General features: G+C 48.4%; 1 protein-coding gene across 1 annotated transcript in view; it reads right to left on the bottom strand.

Moving 5' to 3' along the window:
* The window catches only part of GRID1 (glutamate ionotropic receptor delta type subunit 1), a 536,266-nt gene extending 520,705 nt beyond the window's left edge, over positions 1 to 15,561 (bottom strand). Inside the window, exon 1 of the mRNA XM_042907973.1 lies at positions 15,160 to 15,561. Coding sequence (XP_042763907.1) covers positions 15,160 to 15,520 — 361 coding nt within the window. The 5' untranslated portion in view covers positions 15,521 to 15,561. The remainder of the gene's footprint in view (positions 1 to 15,159) is intronic.
* Positions 15,562 to 16,843: the final 1,282 nt, after the last annotated feature.

Raw genomic sequence — 16,843 nt, forward strand, 5'->3', positions numbered from 1 at the left:
GCTTGGGGTCCCTCCTCTACACGCTCATGTCAGCCTGAACTCATCAGCACCAGACAGGCGTGATCCCTTCAAAGCAAGACACAGGGACCACCCCCCTCCCCCACTGCCCGCCCCCACCGAGCGACCCAAATTCCCAAATCGTTTCTCACGAGAGCTGCGGCTGACCTCAGAGGGCCCCTGCTCCATTTCATCTGGTTCTCTGATTTTGGATTTTGGCCCTGAATTTCTGCCTAATCACATTTCTCCTCAGTAACATCGCAGCCAAGAATTTATCTTCCTCCAAGCCATCAAAAAGCCGGGGACCAGGACAAGGTCTGTTCTCCTCCAAAACACTTCTCTCCCTGTGTGCCTTATTTTGGTACCTGGCAGCTCACCACCATCCTTCTAGATTCCTAATTAGAAAACAGAGTCCCCTGGAACTCGGCAACCCTGCTTTCTAGCAATACATCCCACAGAAATACGCAGACACGTGCACGAAGCTGTACGTTCCACGCAGAGCCGCCTGCAAGTGCACAGTAACTAGAAGCCACCTAAATGAGGAAACGGATCAATAAAGCCCACAGTCCACCCTGTGGAATGCTGGGCGGCAGGTGACGAGAGCAAGCGAGAGCCAAGTGGGCCGGCACGGAGTGAAAAGCTCCAAAGCACCCCAAGCGGAAAGCTCGACACAAAACAATACACGAAGCGTGGTCCTGCTTCTGCTTTTGAAAAGAGCCACGTGCATGAATGTGAACATCTGCACGTATGTGTGACGTGACCAGGAAAGTCCTCTAATTACCTCTCAAGAGGAGAGCAGGTATGTGGGAGAGGGAGAAGAGGGAGCGTGGGGGGCGTATAGTTTTCCTTGATGCCCATGTCGTTTGCGTTTTTTCAACAAGAACAGATTCATTTCCTGTGTTACTTACAGAATTAAAAGTATCTTCAAGGAAAAGAAAGCAGAGTGGTCTACCTTTCCATGTTTCCTCACCACCCTTAGGATACACAGCCCCTCAGCCACCTGGTTGGGCACTCCATGTCAGTCCTTGATCCCAGAGACTAGACTCCAGCCAGGCATAAACCTAGGCCAGCCCAGAACATCTCTGTTTTCTCTCAGTCTGGGCCCCACACCTGCCCTCCACCCCCTGCCCAGGCCTCCTCACTCAACCAGGACTCAACTCAGCCCCAGCAGGCCTCCCCAGGCTCTGCCAGGCGGGCAGAGCTCACCCCCTACAGCTCAAATGGCCCTCATCGCTCGACCTCCATCACAAGCCTTGTCCCCGCTCATGGCAGTTACCCTTGGGGCCGAGGAGGCAAAGGCCGCACCCGCCTCACTCACCTCCAGCTCTCCACACAGCACCTGGGCCTCACACAGCACCTGGAGTTCAATGGGCATCTGTCCGATGGAGCCAGGCTGACTGGGTACAGGAGGCCCCGCTCTGGACAACCAAGAACGCCAGAACAGGTATCCACAGATTCCATGACCTCTTTCAAAGCCAGCCTGCAGGAAGCTCCCATAGGGCAGTCCGGCCCCTGCCCTCTGGGGCTCTCCTGGTCCTGCAAAAGTGGGACCTGCTAGGGACCCACCAGACCATGAGAGGGCTATACTCTGAACAGTCAGCGAACTGGGCTCGACTGAGAAACAGCCAAACAAAGCCCACCTCTGCACGTGCTTTAAAGCGAGCCAGGGCACCGGGGTGGCTCAGTCAGTTAAGCCTCCAACTCTTGGTTTCAGCGCAGGTCATGATCTCATGATTCATGAGTTTGAGCCCCGCATCAGGCTTCATGCTGACAGCGTGGAGCCTGCTTGGGACTCTCTCTCTCACCCTGTCTCTCTGCCCCTCCCCCACTCACTCTCCCTGTCTCTCTCCCAAAATAAGTAAATAAAAACTAAAAAAAATAAATAAATAAAGTGAGCCAGAGCTACCGCCCATCTGTCCTCGGTCCCTATGGCATAGATCCGGTTGCTCTGGGGGAATCCTTTGAAGTGCTGCAGAAGCCTGGTCCCTCTGAAGAGCCAGTCACCCGGCTTCTTTCTTCCAGAAGACTCAGAGCCCTGCAAGCCTCCCTTCCTTGCTGCCAAGAGAAGGTGGTTGCGGGGGTCCCTGCCACCCTCCCAGCCAGCACAACCACGGTGGCCCTGTCTTGATTTTCTAACTGCCACTTTCTTAACCTCAGCATCTGTGAGCCTCATTAGAAGCCTCTGCAAACCCTCTCCGGATGTGCACAGGAAAGAAACAAACAAACAAGCCAACAGGCAGACAAGGCAACCCAAAACAATTAAACCAAAAAATTAAAAGACAGCATGCCAGGCCGATGTGAGGAGGTAGGTAAGGACAGCAGGCAAGTCCTCATGGGCACGACATCAGGCCACTTGGAAGATGACTTCCAGCAAGGAATTGGATAAACAGAAACCCACAGGGAAAGCAGTGTGTCAGGTGTGACCCTAGCTTCTGGTTCTGAGTGGGCTTGTCACCACTCCCAGAGCCTCCAGTGAGGTGGACAGCTGCCACCAAAATCAAAACTCCCAGTCTTCTTCTTACAATGGAGAATGGCCACGCAATGCAGTTTTGTGCAATTTCGTGCAATTTCAGCTTTTTCACATTCCAGGATGAGGCGACCAAGGAGGTCAGGCTTCCGTACTGCCTGACATTGCCGCCGGGCAGGAGAGTTCCCACAGGAGGGCAGGCCTCCGTGTCACAGCACACATCTCACATCAGAAGAGGGGAAAGCCGACCACGGACACGAGTCACCCCTGGCCAGGCCACCTGAGTCTGCATGTCCCAGCCCCACCCACCCTTCTCACGGATGCCTCACTTCCCAGCACTTGGTCATGTAAACTGCCGGCCCCCCCAAACCTCCCTCCTGTTGAGCACGCCATTTCACACCCTGATTGTTCCTGGGATTTCCTTGCCCCCTCCTCTGCCCGAAACCCTCCTTGCTCCCAGCTATAATTCAAACTCCACCATCTCCCTGGGCAGTTTGTTCAGCACTAGGCTCAGAGGCCAATAAGCTGGTGCTGTCCTGGGTACTGAGGAGGAACAGGAACAGTGAAAAGTGGCCTGGGGTCACCGGGAGCTCCATCCTTCAGACCCAGCATTTCATTTCGACTTCCCCAGAACCCCTGAGGTAGGCATCTTTATTATCCCCATTACCGAAGGGAGAAAACTAAAGATGAAAAAGATTTGTCCACGTGCCCAGAAATAAGAAGAAGGCTGAGGCAGGAATGACACCCAAGTCCTCCAGCAGGCTCCCCACAAAACCAAGGCAGACACTACAGCCTTCATCGTGATATGAACATTTGTTCCTCCTGGGAAACTGTGGAGAGAACTTTCAGGTGAACTGAGCCTGTTTGAACTCTCGTCGGGCCCTGGCCTCCAGATACACAGAATCTCCCTACACACCTGCCAAAGGAGGAAAATATAGGCAGAAATTCAGTGGGCTGAACACACTGGTTCACTGCTGACACTGGAGGAGGGCGAGTCTTTGGCTTTGTACATCTTTGGAGTCCATAGAAATTATGTATCACTGTTGTAACTGGAAATTTTAGACAGACTTCCAGTTATGGAATGAGTAAATCAGGGAATGAAAGGTACAGCACAAGGAATATAATTTGTAATAATGTTATACCTTGACAGAATGCTGCTACATTTGTGGCGAACACACCATAACATACAGCCTTGTCCAATCACACTATGGTGTACCTGGAACTAATGTAACATTGTGAGTCAACTATACCTCAATTTAAAAAAATCTCAAATAGGGACACCTGGCTGGCTCAGTCAGTTAAGTGTTTGACTCTTGATTTCAGCTCAGATTATAATCTCACGGTTTGTGAGTTCGAGCCCCACATGGGGCTCTGGGCTGACAGTGTGGAGCCTGCTTGGGATTCTCTCTCTGCGTCTCTGTCTTCCCCTCCCCTGCTCGCTCACTCTCTCTCTCTCTCTCTCTCTCTCTCAAAAATGAATAAATAAAATAAACCTTAAAAAAATCTTTTAAAAAATCTCAAATAGGGGTGCCTGGGTGGCTCAGTCGGTTGGCATCTGACTTCAGCTCAGGTCATGATCTCACCGTTCATGAGTTCGAGCCCCACGTCGGGCTCTGTGCTGACAGCTCGGAGCCTGGAGCTTGCTTCAGATTCTGTCTCCCTCTCTCTCTGTCCCTCCCCACCTCCCTCTCTCTCTCTCTCTCTCTCTTTCTCAGTAATAAATAAACATTAAAAATTTTTTTTAAATCTCAAATAAACAAATGCTTCCTAGAAGAATAAATGGGCAATGAAATGTCCCAAAATACAGATTCCTTCATTCACTCGCTTGTCGAATATTTAATGAGCACCTACTATGTTCCAGCTGCTGTTCTAAATGCTGACTATGCAGCATCATTCAACAAAACAGACCAAATCCCTGCCTGTACGGAACTCACATTCTAGTTGGGGTAAGACACACATCAAAAAATAAATAAATGGCAGTGGATTTAATGAAAACAAATAAGGCAGGAAGGGAAAAGGGGTGCCAAGAGGAAAAAGAGTTCATCTTCAAAAGAGTTAGTGAGGGAAGGCAGATGGGATTAAAGCCAGGCCCTGAAGGTGAGGAAACAGCCTGAAGATATATAACTTCTTGGTGGGAAGAGTGTCCCAGCAGAGAAAACAGCCAGCACAAAGGTTCTGAGGCCAGACTGCATCTGGTATGTTCACATAGCAGCAAGGAACTAGAGCGGAATAGATAGGATTGGGGGGAAAGGGGCCATGACAGTGGGCAGGACATGAAGGCAGGGCAGTGGCTGTTACTCCCGTACAAAATGGAAAGCTCCAGTGGCCACAGTGGGCCTTTGGGTTAACATCTCAGGTTCCCACAGGACACTTCACACCTTCACACCTTCGGGTGCCCCAGTACCTTCCTGCCTCCTGAGACTCCCAAGGGGAAGGATGTTCCAAAAACTGTTTCAGAGATCCTGTCCGGATGCAAGCCAAGCCAGTCCCACCAGCCGCCCACCCACAGAACCCTGCTGTAGCCTCCAGCCAGCCTGGTCAGCGCTGAGCACCAGGCAAGAGAAACCCACTTCCCAGGCCTCAGCTGAGATCCCCTTGCAAAAGGCAAAGGAAAACTTTTAAAGCATAAGGTCCCAACCCCACTACTGTGTGCCAAGCACATGCTAAAGGCCAGGTCCCACCACCAGCCTAGGAGGGAAGTGCTGTGATGCGCATCTTACAGACCAGGAAAACCAAGGCTTCAAAGGGTACACGGCTCCCCCAGGATGCAGTAAACAGTGCAGCAGGGACTTGAACCTAGTTCTTTCTGACACTACAGCCTGTGTTCACCATCACCCCAATGAGAAGGCTTCTCTGTCCAGTGACCAGATGTCAGAGCTCTCATCCTGGCTGGAGACGGCTTTGGCCTGAGTACCAGCCACGGTTGCCAAAGGGCTTCCCTGTCTCCCCTTGCCCCTCCCCTGCCATCCACACCTCCCAGTCCCACTCCCTCTCTCCTGGCCAGCCACACTGACACTCTAGGTCCCTAAGAACCCTCTTTAGGAACAGAAAGGCAGCTACAGGGAGGCTGCACATGGGCCCCAGGCACAGGGCCTGTGGCCACCCAACCAGTGCTGAAGTGACTGAGGCCAAGGACAGGTGACCTACAATTCTTTCTTCAAAACATATGTTGCTATATCTGGCAATATTCTACCCCTTCATTGGGCTGGTAGTTACTCTGGTGCATACATTTGTCAAACCCATAATATCACACACCTAAGGAGCATATTTTATTGCATGTCAGTTACACCTCAATATAGTTCATTACAAAAAATGAAGGCGCTCTCGTGACATTGCTGGGTCCTGTTAGGAAACAGCCATGCTTTCCCTGACAGAATGGTAGGAGGTGATTTAACTGAGGCCTTGAAGAGGACACGGTATTTCATTTCACCGAGGGGCGGGGGACAGATCCAATCTGAGCCAATGGTCTTCCCAGATGTTGGGGCCACATCACATGGTACTCTTCCTGGAATTCTGGCATTTAACAACAAAACCTATTTCCTCTTGTGTGCTGGGGTCAATGGGATCAAAGCAATCAGGACCAGCAGGAGAGGGTTGACAATGGGGCCATATCTGTCTTCCAAGGGGGACTTTCTGGCATGGTGTAGAAGAGGAAAGCACAGAAGGTCTGGCCAAGTTCTTGCTGTGGCAGCTACTGTGGCCTCCAGCTGCATAAGGGGGCATATGTGGGGGCCAGTGCAGGCTTGTCTTCCCGTTCTTTATCCATGCCTGTATCAGGCCTTTCCTCCCATCCCCAGATGCACTCTGGAATCTGGCAGAGGGGTGAGGGAACTTCAGACTTAATGAACTTTAATCTTCTAGGGAATGCTACAATTAACATGCCCTGAAGTATAGTTGCTTTGTAATTAGATGGAAGAACAAAACCCAAAACACTCGTCCTGGTAAAGTTATTGTCGAACTTCTTGGTAGGTTTCCTAGCAATTAAACTCACTTACTCATTTCATCTAGAAAAAGCATTTATTACTTCAATTTAAACTAATGCCATAATGATACAATGTGTGTTATTAATGAGATCCTCAGTTGTCTGGCCTGCTTTGCCAGGGGCCAGAAAGAAGACGCTGTTTGTGCAGAGCATTAAAACAGCATTTGGTCTGGGGTGTCTGGGTGGCTCAGTCAGTTAAGCATTGGAGTCTTGATTTCTGCTCAGGTCATGATCTCACAGTTTTTCAGATCCAGCCCCACACTGGGCTGTGTGCTGACAGTGCAGAGCCTGCTTGGGATTCTCTCTCTCCCTCTCTTTCTCCCTCCTCCCAACTCTCTCTCAAAATAAATAAATAAACTTTTTTTAAAAATAGCATTTAGTCCAAATGATTCTTTCTTCTGGGGAGTTTCACTTCAAGAAGACTCAGGGGTAAGGTCCAATGGCTGACGGATGTTTGCTATGAAAACCAGTCAGGCTGTCCGGCTGAGGAGGTGTGATGGCTCACTAGAGCCACCTGTGACCATGTAGTGAATGTCCCCTGCAGGCGAGACACCTGACCCCCAAACTCTGTCTCCCTATGTACCAAGAACACAACCAAGATGTGGTCCAGGCCTCAGAACAAGCCACAGCAGAGATTCACCAGCTCAGAGGCCAAGAGAAAAGAAGCAGCAATGGGGCCCCGCACTGGCCACAATTCCTGAGTAAATAAGTCTGACCGAGCACTTAAACATGTGCCAGGTGCTGGTCTGAGCCCTTTGCATGTTTTAACTAAATTAATCCCCACACTGACCCTATAAGCAGGGATCGTTATTTTATCCCCACTTTATAAACAAAGAGACTATGGCACGACTTGGGGGATATGCCCATTGTCACAGCTATAGAAGCAGAACTGGGATTCAACCCCGGCAGACTGTTCTTGAGCCCATGCCCCTAACCGCTACACTCAAGGTAATCCTGAGCCAGAGTGGAGGGGCAAAGAGCTGGACCTCTCACGGCAACCCTCTGCAGAGGCCCTGTCGCCACACCCAGTCCTCCGATGGAAGAGCGCCATGTACCTCCACTCCCGGTTCCCACACACAGTTTGCTATTATCACACAGACCACCTGCTTTGTGCCACAAACTCCGCTGAGTGCTTGCTCTCATAGCCTATGAATTCCCATCCCCTTCCAGAGGTGAGGAAACTGAAGCTCCAAGAAGGTCTCCATGGGCAGTAAGAAGGAGGGAGGGGTGGCAAGCCACATTTTTTTTCTGTTTACTTATTTTTTGTACTTGGTACAAAACTCAAAAGGTATTTTTTTTAAGTGCTGTGAAAAGCAGATCTCCCATGATTGTCCCAAGTCATTGTGTTTCTCTCTCTAAAACAACATTTCACCACACGGATGGTGTGTGTACTCAAATACATATACACAAGCTTGCTTTTACACCGAGCAACCCTCCACACCTTTGTTCTCACTTTGCTATTGTCAGCTAACAGCGTCACGTGTTCAAACTCTTGCCTCACAGTACATAAAGAACTAGTATTCAACTATATATGTATATCCTAATAGATTAACCAATTTGCTGAAGATGAGCATTTAGGTTGTTGGCAATTTCTGCTGTTACCAACAATGCTACAATAAATCTTTGTGTATTAAGAAGAGAGTCTACCTGCAGTGTTTGCCATGTGGACCCAGAGGCGGTGAGAACAGCCATGATACCCAGCTTTGGGAATCAGACGTGGCCAGCCCCCTGTTCCTCAGCTGTATGACCTAGAGTGAGCCTCTTTACTTCTCTGAGCCTCAGTTTCCCCGTAAAACAGGAATGGTGCGAACCCACCTGGAAGTGTTGCCAGGAAATGATGTAAGCTGGCACTGTTAAAGTGCCTGCATCGTGCTTGGCGCAGAGCGAGGGCTGGAGAGACAGGAGCTGTTACTCACTGACACCTAAGTCAGCTGGGGCATTCAGGTCCTGCCAGCAGCTTGGACTCCAGGCCTGGGGCTTGTCCTCAGTCTAATCACAGTTCCTCTCTATGCGTTACTTCCTTCTCTTTCATGAGCAGCCAGTGAGTCTGGACACAAGAGCTGAAGGACTGGGGCCATCCAGAGATGAAGACCCCCATGTCCTCTATCTGCCCTCAGGCCTCTGAATGGGCATGAGAAATAGGCCCAACGGCACCACCCGAGGTAGCAAGGTACAGCTTCCAGGGATTTCTGGGGGTCCTAAGCTCACTGTGAGCCTCTAAGGCCTGCCTGGACTATAGTCCAGCCTCACCCCTGGCCACTAACCACAATCCAGGCATATGATCTGTCTCTTCTTCACTGCTTCCAGGCCTTCCAGTGTGCTCTTCCCTCTTCCTGGGACACTCTTCCTACTCTCCTCCCTTTTGCTCCCAAGCCCTTTGTTTACCCAACTCCTAATAGTCCTTAAGTCGTTGCTTACATGTCACCTCCTGCAGGAAGCTCTCCTTAACCACCTTGCCACAGGCTGCTCAATCACCACCAAGAACAAGATTGGCCCTGGGCCATGGCAGAGTCATGGAGGAATGTCAGGCCACGGCTTCAGGGAAAGAGGCAGCCTAGCATCAGGAGCCACATGTGTCTTATGCTGGGACCTAACTGTAGGTACCCAGCCAGGAGGACAACATCTGTCCTCAGTGCAGAGAGTGAGTTTTTGGAAGGAGAATATGACATTTGGGCAGGGAAGGACTCCTTAAATGAGAAGAAAAAGAGCTAACTGTATAAAAGGTGAATAAATCTAACAACAATATAATATAGAACTTCTGTGCATTAAGACAACTAACTGACAGAAGTTATCTCCCATACTTAAAAAAGAAAAGTCTCAATGTTTTGAAATGGGCAAAAATTTTAAATGGTAAACAGGCATTTCATAAAAAACAAAAATAGTTCATAAAGATAGGAAAAAATGCTCAATTTCATCTGTTATCAAGAAAATGTAAATTTAAATCATACTAAGATACCATGTCACATGAAAATCTTAAAAGTAAAAAGAATACCAGGTGTCAGTGAGGTTGGGGAGCTTTGAGAATTCTGGAACGTTGCAGACAGCAGTGTAAACAGGTAGAGATGCTTTGCAAAACAATGTGAAATAACCTAATAAATTGAAACATGCCTGGATAAAATACTCCAGCAATTCTGCTCCTCAGGATGGACTTTCAAAAAACTCTTTCACAAACTAGTGCAGCCACTCCAGAAAACAGTATGGAGGTTCCTCAAAAAGCTAAAAATGGAACTACCCTACGATGCTATAATCACACTACTGTGTATTTACCCAAAGAATACAAAAACACTAATTCAGAGGGATACAAGCACCCCAATGTTAAAGCAGCATTAATTACAATAGCCTAGATATGGAAGCAGCCCAAGTGTCCACTGACTGATAAACGGATAAAGAAAATCTGCTATATTATACAATGGAATACTACTCAGCCATAAAAAAGAATGAAATCTTGCCATTTGCAATGACATAGAAGGAGTTACAGAGTATTATGCTAAGTGAAACAAGTAAGTCAGAGAAAGACAAATACCACACGATTTCACTCTTATGTGGAATTTGAGAAACAAAACAATAGAACTGTACAGAATGAACTGATGGGTTATCAGAGGGGAGGTGGGTAGACAGATGGGTTAAATAGGTGATGGGGATTAAGGAGTGCATTTGTTGTGATGAGCACTGGCTGATTAAAATAAAAACTTTTAAAAAAAAGAAATATTGAGAATATTTAAAACTTTAAACTTTAATAAATTAAAATGTGAATAAGTAAAAAAAAAAAACCTCTTGCACAAACATCAAAAGAAAAGTACAAGAATGTTCTAATTAGCATTATATGCAATAGCAAAAACCTGGAAATAACTCAAATGCCCATAACAATAAAATGGATAATAAATCAGATAATACTATGCAACCATAGAAAATGATTGAATACACCTGAATTGGATGAATGGCTCTCAAAAATCTAATTTTGAGTGAAAAAGGCAGTCACAAAAGTGCATAGAAGTGCTATTCCATATATTTAAAGTTCACAAACAGGCCAAACCTAAGCAATATGTATTTCAGGATCCATACCTGTATGATAAACTATCAAGAAAAGCAGGGAACTGGCTAGCACACTATCAGGTTAGTGGTTACGTCCCCTCAGTAAAGGAGGACATGATAGGAAAGGGACGCACATGGTTCCTTTACATTTTTTAAACTGGTATGGATTCATGGGAGTTTACTTATTATCATTCTTGTAACTTGGCATATACATTGTTACCATGTGTGACTTTTAGTTGTTTTTAATAATTTAAAAACTAGCACAAGGGGTGCCTGGGTGGCTCAGTCGGTTGAGTGTCTGACTCTTGATTTCAGTTCAGTTCATGGTATCGTAGTCTGTGAGATCAAGCCCCGTGTTGGGCTCTGAGCTGACAGCACAGAACCTGCTTGAGATTCTCTCTTTCCTCTCTCTTTCCCTGCCCCTTCCCGGATCATACTTGCACGTGCTCTCTCTCTCTCTCTCTCTCTCTCTCTCTCTCTCTCTCTCTCTCTCTCTCAAAATAAATAAATAACCTTTATGTATGTACATAAATACATAAATACATAAGAGCACAAATAGACAGTGGGCACTCACGCAGATCCTGACCCACCCCCAGCCTGCAGGCTGGTCCAGGGGCCAAGAGCAAGCTGCTGCACACTGGAGACGCTATAGAGAAAAGAGCTCTGGTGTCCCGACTTCACATCCCAGCCCTGTGTAGCTTTAGCCAACTTCCTCTGTTTCTTTATCTGTGAAGAGTTCTTAGCAAAATCATCGTCCGTGGTGGGGACACGGTGAATATTTGTTGAATGAATGAGTCAAGACATCCAAGATTCCATCGTAACCACCACCCTCATCCAAATGTATTCCTGAGGGGGAAATAGTGGCTACAGCTTCTAACACCCACCTCCCCACACACACAAATGAATATCCCAGAATTTGAAGTGGCACATCAGAAAGTTCTCTGTTCTGTTCGATCCAAACTTTTGGTATTTTAATGTTACAGATTTTCTCTCCCAAATGTCAGCTTCTCTTCTATTTTTCCTTTCACTGTCACAACAAGCATACAAGTATTTTCAATGGAATTTTACCAAATGGCACATCTTACATTTTGTAAACTATATACATGCACACTCCTCTTCTCGCCCCTCTGCCAAGTTCTGTCTCAGGGCCCAGTGATTTTGCTTCTTTGACCCTCATCTCCTGATTCAAATGTCCAGTCCTAAGGTTCCACCCAGAGCAGATTATTCCTGGGCTTAAAGGGAGGCCAGGGGGCAAATGAGGAAGCATCAGGCCTCCTTAAGCAACAGGGGGAGCTTCTGTGTGACATTCACTAAAGCCCTGAGCACACCAGCCTAGGAATGCCAAGTCCATTCCAAATCACTCTTCCTTCCTTCTTGGCATCAACTTGCCCGGCTGGGGACAGGAAAAGGAAGCTGGAGCCTAGCAAACCCCAGATTACAGAAATAGGATGGTGTCTTGGCTAAGGGCGTGGGCATTAAGGTCAAAAATAACCTCTCTGGGTGTCATGTTCTTTATCTGTAAAACACAACAATAATCCCACCTCAGAGAGTTATTGAATGGCATAAATATATATATATATGTAATATACATTTAATATACATAAAGATACTTGCAGATCAGCATTTAAAAAAAAAGTTTCCATATCCCCAAACCACTTCTGTTTGACTTTGGAAGGAATAAAACAGTCTTTACACTCAATTTGCTTTTTAATTGGGCTCATCTGCAGCTAGTGCTGCAGTGGTGGGGTGGAGGAGGGGACCTAAAGAGCTCTGGAGGCACCATTTGTCTTGGGCATATCAGCAGTGTAAGCCCACCTACTACTCTCAGACAGGCCAAGCCAGCCATGCTGAGAAAGCACTCACAACCCGCACTCATGAGCTGGAGATACCGCATCAAACAGCACATGGGTTGGAAAACAGGCCAGAGACTAGACTGTTGCATGAGCAGCACAGCCAGGACAAGCAGTGGAAGTCAAAGTGGTTACAGTTTACAGAGAATATTTTGGAGCAGAAACCTGGCCTCAGAAGCTGTCAAGTCAGCGGACCGATGTCCAGGGCCCACAAAGGTAGGAGGTGTTGCACAGAATCCAGTGAAAGAGCTTTGGTCTCCAGAAAGCCTAAAGCCAAACAGATCAGCACCCAGGACAGCGACAATCAAATGTATGGCAGCACTGAGACATCGCATTCACCCCCACCATCCAGATCAGAATCAGCAAACGTAGCAGGTTGCCGCCAGTCCCTCCCCTGCACCATGCAAACCTCATGGAGGAGTCATGGCATTTTCTATGGCTGAGCCCACATACAGCCTCAGAATCCTTCTGAATCCTTCCCAATACAGCTTTCAAGGCTCAACCAGTTGGTGGTCTATTAGAGGAAAGCTATTGGTTTACCCTGTCTTCATGGAATCACTGACAAAGGCCAGTCTGGTTGAAAACTAACTTCAAACCTCACCAAAGGTAGCAAAAGTATCCAAGTGAGAAAAAGAGGCACATCTTTAGGCTTGATTGGAGGTGTTGGGTAGGAGGGGAGAGATGAGGGGCAGGGAGGTGTGTTTGCAGAATGAAACATCCTAGCCCACCTCCCCCACCTCAGAGGTCAGACTACCCGGTGCCTTGTCTTTCTTCCCATTTTTTCCTTTGTCTTCTGTGAAAATTGCTTGAAATATCCATGTCCTCATAAATTAGATGTTTCATTCACACACTGATAATTTCTTGGGGCCAACTCTGTGCCAGGCATGGTACTAAGCAGCAGGGACACAGTAGTGAATAGCACCTGGCCTGCTCCCCCGGAGCTTACAGCCTGGTGTGAGAGTCAGTGTCCATCAACAATTAACCCTCATTAGTTTGTCAGGACAAGCTAATAGCAGGCCAAGAGAGTGAGATGTGTACCTCACACATGTAACCAAGGAGCCAGCTCCATAGGAAAGAGAGGAGCCTTCAGACAGGTAGGGATCAGGGCCCCTTTCCTTGGAAGTTCCCACCTCCCAGGCCTTGGGGAAAACCAAGGCTTGAAAAGTTCCTGTAGGCTACAGCACAAAGGGAACAAAGATGTTGGAATAAGGGGGGCTAGGGGGCTTACAGACCCTACCCCACAGCATCCTCCAGCCCTGGAGGTGTCCACACCTCCCAACAGCCCAGCCTCAGAGCAAACTGGATGCCTGGGTTGAAACATCAGTATGAAGCATTCTCAGGGAAGGCTGAGCCTCTGAGAGACACCCTGTAGGCTCCGGGGGGCTATGCCATGACCTCCAATGTCCCCCCACCACCACCACCCAGGACCAGAGATTGAATGCAGGTGGGAGGGAGAGGTCAGGCCTTGGACATAGTCTAGTTCAAGTGCTGGAAGCCTTGAGTCACCCTTGTCTCCATCACCACCTCATTTCACTTCAGCACAGTGACTGTTTGCTCTTCTAATTCCTCCTGGAAGACTCTAAACAGCATATTTGCTCAAGAGCTGGGGACAACATTCCAGTCTTAGAGAAGCAGAGTATTTAGGCAAATGCAAACATATGCTGGTTTCTCTTCTTAGTTACATTCTTGGCAAAGGAATTATTTCACCAAGAGACAAATCAGGACTTTCGAGGGCCCATTCATTCCAACCTGGCCCCAGCGATGGGACTGCTGACCCTTACCAGTCCCCAGACCCTTTAAAGACATGTAATGTGAGTAGCAGCAGCTATAAAAGGGTGGCACAGGGATCCCTGTGAGGGAACTACTCTATGTCCTGACCCTAGTGGTCACCTAGTGGTGATAAAATTGCACAGAAGTGAATACAGACACCCAAGTGCCTATAAACTGGAGAAGAATGAAAAAGGTCTCTGGATTGCATCAATGTCAAATGCTGCTTATGATATGATATGAGTTATGCAACGTGTTGCCCATGGGGAACCTGGGTGAAGGGTGCAAGGGATCTCTCTGTATTATTTCTCATAATTGCATGTGAATCTCAGTTATCTCAAAAGTAAGTCTTTTTTAAAAAAACACATAATGCGGAAACCGTTTCATCTTGGGAGTAGGACTGGCCTGTTTTCACAGAGCAGCCATAAGAAAACCTAAAACTATTTCTCCAAAGCCCATTTTTGTGCATTTTTAACAAAGTATGATTTTTTTTTCACATGGGAGGTCTTCAAAAAAGCCACATTCAGCGACATCCACATGACCTTACCTGGCCCCATGACCCTTAGGGTGCCCCTCCCCTGACCTATGCCCCAGCCTGTGACTCTGAAACTCAGGGCAGACCATGGTAAAGGGAGGCAAGGGGCTGGGAGGGCCAGGTGACTGTCCAGTGTGAAGGACAGTCTTTGAAGAGGAGTCTTCTGGGAGGACCGTGCTGGCTGGCCTCCGCCTCTACCTATATGCAGCCCTTCGGATCCCTGCCAGCAGTTTATTAATATTTTATTGAAAACTCTAAGATGATTCAAACTTCAGCTGTCATGATAAGGTGTCGTTGCTAGGCAACATTCGTGCTTGTCTACAGATCTGTTTTTGCAGCTCTTCCCCCACTGGCAAAGCTCAAGGTTAGGCCCTAGCACCCCGAGACCCATACCGCTCAGATCCCCAACCACCATGTGCACCCAGCCCACTCTGAAGCACTCAGCCACCAGCGAATGGCCTGGCTCACGGTCTCCCAATGCCCAACGTGCCTCCCAGGAGCCACAGAGTAACCCCTGCCCCCAACTCACCATACTCGCTGTCGTAGAACATGACAAACTTCTGCCAGCGCAGCTCTGTCACCAGCCTGAGCATGACGTCATTGAGGCGCACGGGCGGTCTGGAGGCCAGCGTGTAGGCCTCACCGTCAGGGCTGGGGTTCAGGTGGCAGGCAGTGCGCGGAGACCCCCCTGGGTTGCGCTGGACAAAGAGGTGTGGGATATGCATCGCATCTGTGAGTGACTGCAGGGCGTTGGCAGACGCACAGCCAGTGGACGTGACCAAGGCCAAAATCCCCTGGGTCATGAGGTCACAGGCTAGAAAGAGAGGGAAGAGAGAGGGAGGGGTCAGCACGGGGACAATGCTGCACTGGCTTCGATCCACATGGCCCATGCCTAGCAGCTCATGCCCGGGGCCCCAAGAAATGCTGCCTGCCTCCAGAGACAGAACTACCCCGGGCCAGGCCAGGAGCTCTCACATGCAGAGTCTCACTGATGCTTTCAGGGATCCTGCCACCCAGATGTTCTTACACCCATTCAGCAGATGAGGAAATGGAGGCTGGGTGAGGCAAAATCATTTGCTCAAAGGCTACTCAAAGAGGGACGGTAGGACGAGAATCCAATGCACATCTGCTTGAAACACCCATCAGGGTTGCTAAATTAGCCATCCTGTTTCCCACCTGGGATATGAGCCTTTTAAGAGCCAAGAACTCATTTTGTGGATCTGTGTGTCTCCAAGGCCAAGACATAAGCCGTGAATATACTGTGTGCGCTATGATTGTTGGCTAGACTGAACTGATTGAGGCTGAAGGGAATAGATTACATCAGAAAGTCAGGGAGACACTTACCCCAGAGGACTCAGGTTTCAGGCAAAAAAAAAAAAAAAAAAAAAAAAAAAGACAGCACTCCTAGGTCTTCTGGCCAAGTCCACTTAATTTATATCATAAAATACTGGGTCAAACCCCAGATGAAGCAGTCAGTTCCAGAAGCCCAAGATTATTCAAAAGCCAGTTGATAATAACAAAGGAAGATGCACGGCAACTAGGTGGAGGAGGAGAGGGAGGGAGGGAGCCGCCAGCAGCCTGTTCTTGGGCTGAGGCCCTCGCAGCGCATCTTTTGAAGTCATCCAGTATTCGTGAGGGGTGCCCCTTTTAGCCACAGACTTACGTCTTTGGGGGACATCAGACCAATTAATAGAAACATGCACCGCCCAACACTGCAACCCACTGCTCTGGTTTTGAAGCAAACATTTATTAATAATGCTTATGTGATGGAGGGATGTGGGAGAGCAGATGCAGCTTCAAAACACAGCCTGGGAATGTCAGCAGGCCATCTGCCACAGAGGGCAGACTTTTGAGCAACTTTGACAATGCGGTTCTTTCGGTTGAGAGCCTTTGGGTTTATGTAAACGTCTCAGACCAGGCTGAGAGGAGACCAGGAGCAGAGGAAACAACCCCAAGGAGAAGGGAGTGGGGGCCTGGGAAGGTGAAGGAGGAGAGAGGCCCTCCACACCTCCAAACCCCAAAGGCCGGCTGCTCCCCACGCAAGGGCGCTCACTGGGCACATTCATGAGCATCAGCAGGACGGTGACTCAAATGCCCGCAGTGCTCCCTGCTGGACCCTCAACCCGCACACACAATGCAGGGGCAGGGGCAGGGGTGGTGAAATGAGATCCTCTGATGTCTCTTGGGAGTCACACAGCCATCCAAATGCTCTG

The sequence above is a fragment of the Panthera leo genome, chromosome D2, assembly GCF_018350215.1.
Source record: "Panthera leo isolate Ple1 chromosome D2, P.leo_Ple1_pat1.1, whole genome shotgun sequence".
Lineage (NCBI taxonomy): Eukaryota > Metazoa > Chordata > Mammalia > Carnivora > Felidae > Panthera > Panthera leo.